The 10,911-nt window shown below is 40.8% G+C and overlaps 1 protein-coding gene across 1 annotated transcript in view; it reads right to left on the bottom strand.

Annotated features, from left to right (window-relative positions):
• The window catches only part of LOC133638555 (potassium/sodium hyperpolarization-activated cyclic nucleotide-gated channel 1), a 251,995-nt gene that overhangs the window by 201,798 nt on the left and 39,286 nt on the right, over window positions 1–10,911 (bottom strand). The window contains 4 exon segments of the mRNA XM_062031299.1: window positions 8,537–8,580; window positions 8,583–8,740; window positions 8,742–8,900; window positions 8,902–8,955. Coding sequence (XP_061887283.1) covers window positions 8,537–8,580; window positions 8,583–8,740; window positions 8,742–8,900; window positions 8,902–8,955 — 415 coding nt within the window.

The raw sequence follows: 10,911 nt of genomic DNA, 5'->3' as shown, positions 1-10,911 counted from the left end.
CAGTCACATACAATGATATTATAGTGTTTGACCAGATGTAAACATGACTAAAATACATAGCAAATTCAAATACAAATTTGCAGCAATCAGCGTCCTCAATATTCTTTAGCGTTTGGTTCAATGTAGTTCTCCCTAGAGCGGATGTCGCTGTTGATGTTTTTTTGTTTTTCATATAAATACGAATCACAACAACAGTAGCTAATATCGAGCCGCTTGAAATACAGATTTTGTTGCGATGATGCCAGCGTGAGTCATCACAGGTGTGCGCTTTATGTAACGTCGCTCTGTCCTCTGACGGCAAACATTGCATTAAAAAAAAGTGAACAAAATCATCACACTTCCTGTGTTCCTTCCTCTTTTTACCCCAGCACCCGTGCACTTGTTTGTTTTGCCCAGCGTGCTGAATGATCAGTCAAGCGTGCCGCACGACCTTCATGCTGTAAGCTGCAATTTCCCTGAGCGCTGTGTATTGCAATAATTACGTGTGAGCAAACAAAACCGATGAAAGATGGAGCGCGTGGTATGGCTTAAGCACACCAGCTTCACTCCACCTGGAAACTACACGAGCCGGGAACACGCAGACATTATTTGGGGACTAATTGACAACAAGGAAGATAATCGAGGCAGTCGGTTCATTATTCGCTAATAAGGTAGCTCAGTAGCTGTTTAAGCATCATTCCCTAGTATTTTAAGTGTACATGGTGGCAGTTAACATTAGTAACTGGCAAGAGGAGCAATTGCATGTCCAAACGTGCGAGCGTACTGTCAGCTTTTGGTTTATTAATATTATATTATGGTTATCCTTCATAACTGGCTGGAGGAGCAATTGCGTTAAATACAACAACTCATGTAACAATTCAATAACTGTACCCACTCTGCATCCATGGATGTGGGTTCAAAACAAGGGATGTTGTGAAACCCTTTAAGGCACCTGTGATTAAGGGCTATACAAATAAATTGTGATTGATTAATTGATTGATTGACATAACATGTCTATATGTGCAAACATTCCAGGGGCTTTAACTTTGTGGATTATTTCTATTTGCGTCTATGGTGTAGGGTGGCAGTTATCAATAATAACTGACAGGAGGAGCGATTGCATTAACTATATAACATGATTGCATGTGAAAGCAAAACATGGGCTTTAACTTTGTGGTTTGTTTGTATCTACTTCAAGATTGTAAAATGGCAGTTATCATTAATAACTGGCCGGAGGAGCGATTCTATGATTACATAACATGTCTGCTTGTGCAAGCATACCGTGGGCTTTGACTTTGTGGGTTATTTCTATTTACTTCTCTGATGTAAGGTGGCAGTTTTCATTTATAACTGGCAGGGGGAGCGATTGCATCAACTAAATGTCATGACTACGTTTGAAAGCATAACCAGGGCTTTAAGTTTGTGGATTACTTATATTTGCGTCTATGGTGTAGGGTGGCAGTTATCAATAATAACTGACAAGAGGAGCGATTGCATTAACTACATAACATGATTGCATGGGAAAGCAAAAGGCGGGCCTTAACTTTGTGGTTTGTTCATATCTACTTCTAGAATGTAAAATAGCAGTTATCATTAATAACTGGCAGGAGGAGCGATTGCATGCACAAGCATACCGTGGGCTTTGACTTTGTGGGTTATTTCTATTTACTTCCCTGACGTAAGGTGGCAGCTATCATTTATAACTGGCAGGGGGAGCAATTGCATTAACTAAATGTCATGACTACATGTCAGAGCAGAACCAGGGCTTTAACTTTGTTGATTATTTCTACTTGAGTCTATGATGTTGGGTGGCAGTTATCAATAACTGACAGGAGGAGCGATTGCATTAACTACATAACATGATTGCATGTGAAAGCAAAACGTGGGCTTTAACTTTGCGGTTTATTTGTATCTACTTCTAGAATGTAAAGTTGGCAGTTATCATTAATAACTGTCAGGAGGAGCGATTGCATTGATTACATAACACATCTACTTGTGCAAGCATACAGTGGGCTTTTGACTTTGTGGGATATTTCTATTTACTTCACTGATGTAGATGGCAGTTATCATTTATCACTGGCAAGGGGAGCGATTGCATCAACTAAATGCCATGAATACATGTGAAAGCAAAACGTGGGCTTTACCTTTGCGGTTTATTTGTAATCTACTTCTAGAATGTAAAGGTGGCAGTTATCATTAATAACTGGCAAGAGGAGCGATTGGCGGTAATTATATAACATGTCTACATGTGCAAGCACACCGTGGGTTTTTTGTCTATTAACTTACATGATGTAAGGCGGCAGTTATCAACAATAACTGGCGAGAAGAGCGGTTTACCGTTAATAAACTACTTAACAATTTCTGAGAACTTTAATTATTATTTATGTATTTAACAATCATTTACTTATTGTTTTCTCATTCATTTTATTTATTTACTCGTGTATTTATTCATCACTGTGTTGTTTCCAATAGAGTACAAACCAATGTGTTAATTAATAAGGGGTAGGGTTAAATAAGCTCTGCTTCCTTCTACTCATTTTGGGGAAAAAAAGACTTGGAATATGGGATGCATTACATTGTAATTGTATGGATGCAAACTAAAATTTGTCCAAATGAGTTAGAAAATGTGACAAAAATATATGCCTCCATGCAACGCAGCATCGCCAACTAGTGGCCCGCATGCATCTTACAGCATTTTTCAGTCGCATTTATGATTGTTTTGGGCTAAATTGTCATCTGAAAATAAAAATTTTTGTTAAAAAAAAAATATTTTTTTCCTAGATCAGGATATGCCCCATTTCAGACTGTCTAGTAGAGAAAGTCTCTGACTCGGCAGATGGAGGAAAGAATTAGTGACAAAGTGAGGAGGGGCTGTGGCGGCTGGGGGTGCAGTAAAGCACACGACAGATGAAGCAATGACGGACATGCATGCTGGATGACAACTTATCGTTGACTGAGTAACCAAGTGACTCCGTCCCAAGGCTGTGATTCAATGACGGTTGGCTGCTTCAATGCCATTCTAAAGGCCGGAGAATGCATTTCAAGTGCAAATCCCTCATCTTACACCTAACTCGATACGACAGCTTGGAATTTTTCCACTGGCTCGCTTCTTCCTTCTCTTCGCGCTCCTGTGAAAGTGTCGGATGCGTTATTCGGGGTGTGCATTTTAACACCTAAGGAGCCTTTTTTTTGTTTTTTTTCGTTTTTTTTATACCTATATACCGCACTGGCTGCACGTTATACAGTGTAAAGACAACACCTGCAGGAAGGAAAAGGGTGACATAGGAAAAGATAGGAGTGGAAGTGAAGGAGCTCGTTAAAGTGTGCTTGAGGGGTGTTAGTCAGATCTCTGCATGCTCAATGCAGATTCCCATTAAGCATTCAATGCAATTTGTCGGTGTTTCTGACCTGGCCTGTATCACCTCATCCTCCCACAGCCTCATCCTGTTTGCATCTGGAATGCATAATCAGCTTCCCACGTAGTGAGCATAGCCAGCAAATGGCAACAAGGAAGAGATGTGTCTAAGTGGCCAAAAACACAACAAAATAGGGTTGTCCCGATGCGATGTTTTGGTACCTGCCGTACCAAAATGTATTTCGATACTTTTCTAAATAAAGGGGACCACAAAAAAACGGCATTATTGGCTTTATTTGAACAGAAATCTTACGGTACATTAAATCATTTTGGCCTTAAATAAAATAGTGAACATACTAGACAACTTGTCTTTTAGGAGTAATCAAGCAAACAAAGGCTCCTAATTCAGTCTGCTGACGTATGCAGTAACATATTGTGTCATTTCTCATTCTATTGTTTTGTCCAAATTATGAGGGACAAGCTGTAAAAATGGAATGATTAATCTACTCGTTCATGTATCGTTAATATCGGGTTATTTTCCATTTCAACATGTCTATCTACACTTCTGTTAAAATGTAATAATCATTCATTTTTCTGTTGTTTGGATGCTTTACATAAGTTTTGGATGATACCACAAATTTGGGTATCAATCCGATACCAAGTAGTCACAGGATCCTACATTGGTCATATTCAAAGTCCTCACGTGTCCAGGGACATATTTCCTGAGTTTATAAACATAATATAAATAAATAAAAAACGAAAGAAGATGTTGTGATGCGAAAAAATATTGATGCAATCATAGTAGTATCGACTAGATACGCTCCTGTACTTGGTATCATTACCATGTGAAGTGAAGTGAATTATATTTTGTATAGCGCTTTTCTCTAGTGACTCAAAGCGCTTTACATAGTGAAACCCAATATCTAAGTTACATTTTAAACAGTGTGGGTGGCACTGGGAGCAGGTGGGTAAAGTGTCTTGCCCAAGGACACAACGGCAGTAACTAGGATGGCGGATGCAGGGATCGAACCTGCAACCCTCAAGTCTGCTAGCACGGCCACTCTACCAACCGAGCTATACAGCCCTAACAATGGATGTTAGGTGTAGATATACCCATGGCATTTGTCTACATTTTGATGCCGGTGAGCTACGGTGTGTAGTGAAGCATGTTTAGCTATTCCTCGTCCTGCAGGGATGTACTTGTAAGAAAGTTACTTTGTCGCCATGGAGACCAGGATTAGTGATTTCGAAGTAGCTAAAACACTGCCGACTGCGGATGGATGTTAGCTGCTAGCTAGCTAGCCATGTCTTAAAGTACCTCTTCCTGAGGGCGTTTCAGTGTTATAAGTTAAACTTTATCTTTAGTTTTTAGGCCAAAATGTGTCCGTTCTCCCTTTTCTGTCTACACACTGTGTCTGCTTGTAAGTACTCATTGATTGTGCGCTGCCGAACATGCTCCACTGCTCTCAAAACCAGCAATGTCATGACGTGACGACGCGCCGTCATGTCAATTTTTTTTTAAATCAAGAAAAACAAATGGGGAACCGGTACATTCAAACAGAGTATAGTACCTTTTTTTGATTCATTAGTACCTAGCGATACTATACTAGAACCGGTATACCGTACAACCCTACAACAAAAAGTAAAAATGCATAACAGGGCAAGAAACCTAATGGCGATTTTTCTCTCCAAAATTGCGATTCCATTGTTTATATTTTATACATATGAATGCATAAAACTGCGAAAATAGGGAGTGAAGGAAGACATGTGACTTTTTAAATTCTTGTCACAAGGGGCCACACATTAGAACAATATGCAATAATTCACTTTAAAATATTTGTCTCTCAGCAGACCGACTCAGAGCTTAAAGGCCTGCTGAAACCCATTACTACCGACCATGCAGTCTGATAGTTTATATAGCAATGATGAAATCTTAACATTGCAACACATGCCAATACGGCCGGGTTAGATTACTAAAGTGCAATTTTAAATTTCCCGCAAAATATCCTGCTGAAAACATCTCGGTATGATGACGCCTAGCGCGTGACGTCACGGATTGTAGAGGACATTTTGGGACAGCATTGTGGCCAGCTATTAAGTCGTCTGTTTTCATCGCAAAATTCCACAGTATTCTGGACATCTGTGTTGGTGAATCTTTTGCAATTTGTTCAATGAACAATGGAGACAGCAAAGAAGAAAGCTGTAGGTGGGAAGCGGTGTATTAGTGGCCGGCTGCAGCAACACAAACACGTAGCCGGTGTTTATTGTTTACATTCCCGAAAGACTTCAAGCTTTACCATTGGCCTGTGGAGAACTGGGACAACAGAGACTCTTGCCAGGAGGACTTTGAGTTGGATACGCAGACCGCGGTACCGTGAGTACGTACGCAGCTGCGGCTTCCAAACATTTGATCGCTTGCCCGTACGTGCGTGCCGCTATGTGCATGTCACGTACGTAACTTTGGGGAAATATATGTGCTGTATGAACTTTGGGGAGGTGAACGGTACTTTGGGCTGTGGATTGAGTGTGTTGTGCAGGTGTTTGAGTTGTATTGGGCGGGTTATATGGACGGGAGGGGGGAGGTGTTTGTTATGCGGGATTAATTTGTGGCTTATCCTCTAGTCCTTCACTCTCACTTTCCTCATCCACAAATCTTTCATCCTCGCTCAAATTAATGGGAGAAATCGTCGCTTTCTCGGTCCGAATCGTTCTCGTTGCTTGTGGCCATGATTGTAAACAATGTGCAGATGTGAGGAGCTCCACAACCTGTGACGTCACGCGCATATCGTCAGTAGCGTGACGTCACAGGAGCTAGTATTCCTCACAATTCCCCATTGTTTACAATGGAGCGAGAGAGATTCGGACTCGAGGAAAGTGATGATTACCCCATTAATTTGAGCGAGGATTGAAAGATTCGTAGATGAGGAACGTTACAGTGAACGACTTGAGAGGCAGTGATGGACGTATCTTTTTTCGCTCTGACTGTAACTTAGGTACAAGCTGGCTCATTGGATTCCACACTCTCCTTTTTTTAGTGTGGATCACGGATTTGTATTTTAAACCACCTCGGATACTATATCCTCTTGAAAATGAGAGTCGAGAACGCGAAATGGACATTCAGTGCCTTTTATCTCCACGACAATACATCGGCGAAAATGCTTTAGCTACAAGCTAACGTGATAGAATCGTGCTTTAACTGCATATAGAAACAAAAAAATAACCCTCTGACTGGAAGGATAGATAGAAAATCAACAATACTGATTAAACCGTGGACATGTAAATACACGGTTAATGCTTTCCAGGCTGGCGAAGGTTAACAATGCTGTGCTACGACGCCATTGAAGCTAACTTAGCAACTTAGCAACGGGACCTCACAGAGCTATGCTAAAAACATTAGCTCTCCACCCACGCAAGCCAGCCCTCATCTACTCATCACACCCGTGCTCACCTGCGTTCCAGCGATCGGCAGAAGGACGAAGGACTTCACCCGAATGCGTTTGGCGACCCGGAGACGTAGGAAGTCAAGGTGAGGTCGCCGGCTAGCGCGGCTAGCGCGGCTAGCGCGGCAACAAGTCCTCCTGGTTGTGTTGCTGTAGTCCGCTGCTAATACACCGATCCCAACCTACAACTGTCTTCTTGCAGCCTTCATTGTTCATTAAACAAATTGCAAAAGATGTCCAGAATACAGTGGAAATTATGAAATGAAAACAGAGCTTTTTGTATAGGATTCTACGGGTACTGTCACGCCAATTTTCTTCCCATCACAAAAACCTTCCTAACCCCCATTTACTTCCGGGGTCATTTCCAGCTTACGTCAGTTCCTCTTACTTACGTCATTTCCTCTCACGTCATTGCCAGCGATCGATAAATCCAAATCTCCTGAAAATGGTGGTGTCACTGGATGATATTCGTCTTTATCTGTCCCAGGGGACTTATGTCAAACACCAGCAGGCTTCGCAACATTTCAAGCGGAGTGTTAGGGCCGCTGCTGCGAACTTCTGTCTTCTTGGTAACATGCAAAAAATATTAATTAATATATAATACTGTTAAATGTCTGTACTACTTTAAATCAACATTATTGTTGAAACCATTTCACTAATATTAATTAATATATAATGCTGTTAAATGTCTGTACTTTAAATCAACATTATTGTTGAAACATTTCAGTAATATTAATTAATATATAATGTTAAATGTCTGTACTTTAAATCAACATTATTGTTGATAATTCAGACGTTTTGTTAACGCTGTATTATAAAAAAGAGTCAAACGAAGTGCTATCGATCGCTGTCAATGACGTAAGAGGGAACTGACGTAAGCGGAAATGACCCCGGAAGTAAATGGGGGTTAGGAAGGTTTTTGTGATGGGAAGAAAATTGGCGTGACAGTACCATAACTTCCGTTACTCTGACTTCGTCACGCGCATACGCCATCATACCGCGACGTTCAGCCGGATATTTCCCGGGAAGTTTTAAATGTCACTTTAGCCGTATTGGCATGTGTTGCAATGTTTAAGATTTCATCATTGATATATAAACTATCAGACTGCGTGGTCGGTAGTAGTGGGTTTCAGTAGGCCTTTAAAACTGAATAAATAATGGATACAAACTATACAGTGCGTAAAACGTAATGTAATCCTTATATATATATATATATACATATATATATATATACACACATATATATATATATATATATATATATATATATATATATATATATATTATTAAATATATATATAATATATATAATATATATATATATATAATATATATATATATATATATAATATATATATATATATATATAAAATCATATTACAAGTAAGCTTTTAAAGGTCCCTCCATAAAATCTTAACACAGAACATTACAGCCTTTATCCAAATGATATATTTGAGCAAATAGAAGCCAGCTGAAGCTGACGTTGCTGCTCGTTACACACTGATAAGACCGTCTGAGTGACAGCACATTTCACTTTATATCTTGACCTTTCAACCACGCTGGCTGCAGCCGGGGGAAGACGAGAGAGAGAGAGAGAGAGAGAGAGAGAGAGAGAGTAGAGAGAGAGAGAGAGAGAGAGAGAGAGGGAGAGAGAGAGAGAGAGAGAGAGAGAGAGAGAGAGAGAGTGAGAGAGAGAGAGAGAGGAGAGAGAGAGAGAGAGAGAGAGAGAGAGAGAGAGAGAAACGCCAATTCCGGTACTCACCTCCTCCCACTGATGGATGTATCGGATGAGTCGAGACAGTCTCACAGGCGTAGGAGACTGAGGATCTTGGTGAAACGGACGATTCGCAGGGCGCGGGCCGTCTTATAAACCTCAGAGTCAAAGCCTTTCTCCACTATCAAAAAGATATAATCCACCGGTATGGAGGAGAGGAAGTCCACGACGAACCAGCTCTTCAGTAATTCATCTTGATGACCTCGGGTCGAGGATGATCTCGGAGCTCTCCTCGTTGACGATCCCCGTCCTGAAGTTCATGACCAGGTCCACCAGGAAGATGGTGTCCGAGGCCACGTTAAAGATCAGCCATGTGGTGGTGGTCTGCTCTGAGAGAAGGTTATTCCCACAGAATGATGATTAGATTCCCCATCATCATGATGAGCATTATCAAGTCCCGTAGAAACCTGCGGGCAAAGCACACCACACCAAGCCTCAGGACGATTGAAGGAGGAGACACACAGTTTGCACGTAATCAAACGGCTGGACATTTATCCATGAAAATATGAAAAAGCTGTTGACGGTGTGTTTGACGGAGAAGCAATGATGTACAGTACATTATCATTACATTACTTCATACAACTACTGTAGTTGTTAGTAGAACATCGTATTGTATTGTTTTTACACAATATTTGAAGTGAATTATATTGATATAGCGCTTTTCTCTAGCGACTCAAAGCGCTTCGCATAGTGAAACCCATTATCTAAGTCAGTGTTGTTCAACCTTTTTGGAGACAATGCACATTTTTGCGTTGGAAAAATACGGAGGCACACCACCAGCAGAAACCATTAAAGAACGAAACTCAGTTGACAGTAAAAAGTCGTTGTCGCAATTGTTGGGTATGAATTTAAAGCATACCCAACCATGCATCAAATAGCTCTTGTCTCATAGTAGGTGTTACTGTCACCACCTGTCACATCACACCATGACTTATTTTGAGTTTTTTTGCTTTTTTCATGTGTGTAGTGTTTTAGTTCTTGTCTTGCGCTCCTATTTTAATAGCTTTTTTCTCTTTTTTTGGTATTTTCCTGTAGCAGTTTCATGTCTTCCTTTGAGCGATATTAACCGCATCTACTTTGTTTAGCAATCAAGAATATTTCAGTTGTTTTCATCCTTCTTTGTGGGGACATTGTTGATCGTCATGTTCATGTCGGATGTACATTGTGGACGGCGTCTTTGCGCCACAGTAAGTCTTTGCTGTCCGTCCAGCATTCTGTTTTTGCTTACTTTGAAGCCAGTTCAGTTTTAGTTTCGTTCTGCATAGCCTTCCCTAAGCTTCAATGCCCTTTCTTAGGGGCACTCACCTTTTGTTTATTTTCGGTTTAAGCATTAGACACCCTTTTACCTGCACACTGCCTCCCGCTGTTCCCGACATCTACAAAGCAATTAGCTACCGGCTGCCACCTACTGATATGGAAGAGTATTACACGGTTACTCTGCCGAGCTCTAGACAGCACCGACACTCAACAACAACACATTATTTGCAGACTATAATTACTGGTTTGCAAAAAATATTTTTAACCCAAATAGGTGAAATTAGATCATCTCCCACGGCACACCAGACTGTATCTCACGGCACACTAGTGGGTACAGTGTCTTGCCCAAAGACACAAAGGGAGTGATTAGGACGGCCGAAGTGGGAATCGAACCTGGAACCCTCAAGTTGCTGGCACGGCCGCTCAACCGACCGAGCCCAAACATTTGTTTTGCTTTTCAAAAGGCATGTTACATGTTAAAATCGATTTGCATTGATTTCAGTGGGAGACGTTGATTTGAGATACAAGTGTTTGGCGTTAGGACCTACGTCACAGAACCAATTAGGCTTGTAAGTTGAGGTACTACTACTGTATTACATTTTCTTTTCATTTCATTGAAGAAAGTCACGTTAGCAGCAAAAAAACAAACACACAATGACGACAACAAACACACGTAAGGCGACAAAGAGACACAATCACGCAGACTTCAGTCCAGGAGGAGCTGTCCTGTAAAATCTTTCTGTGTAATTTTTTAAAATTGTGAATAAGTAATTCCACACTTTGAATTAGTGATGGTCTGAAAGAATGTCTTTGTGCCATAATTTTAAAAAAAGCCAAGACAAGGAGAAGCTTCCTGGGAGCATGATTTGTGATCCGGGCATGTCCAGTCTTCAAAGTCTACTCTGGGGGTCAGCAACCCGCGGGTCTAGAGCCACATGTAGCTCTTTAGCGCCGCCCTAGTGGCTCCCTGGACCTCTTTCAGAGATGCGTGAATATTGAAAAAGATGAAAAAAATATACATATTTTGTGTTTTAATATATTTTCTGTAGGAGAACAAATGTGACACAAACCTTCCTAATTGTTAGAAATCCCACTGTTTACATTAA

The sequence above is a fragment of the Entelurus aequoreus genome, linkage group LG21 (genome assembly GCF_033978785.1).
Source record: "Entelurus aequoreus isolate RoL-2023_Sb linkage group LG21, RoL_Eaeq_v1.1, whole genome shotgun sequence".
NCBI lineage: Eukaryota > Metazoa > Chordata > Actinopteri > Syngnathiformes > Syngnathidae > Entelurus > Entelurus aequoreus.
Note: the sequence above shows the minus strand (reverse complement) of the source record. Positions and strands in the feature narration are given on the sequence as shown.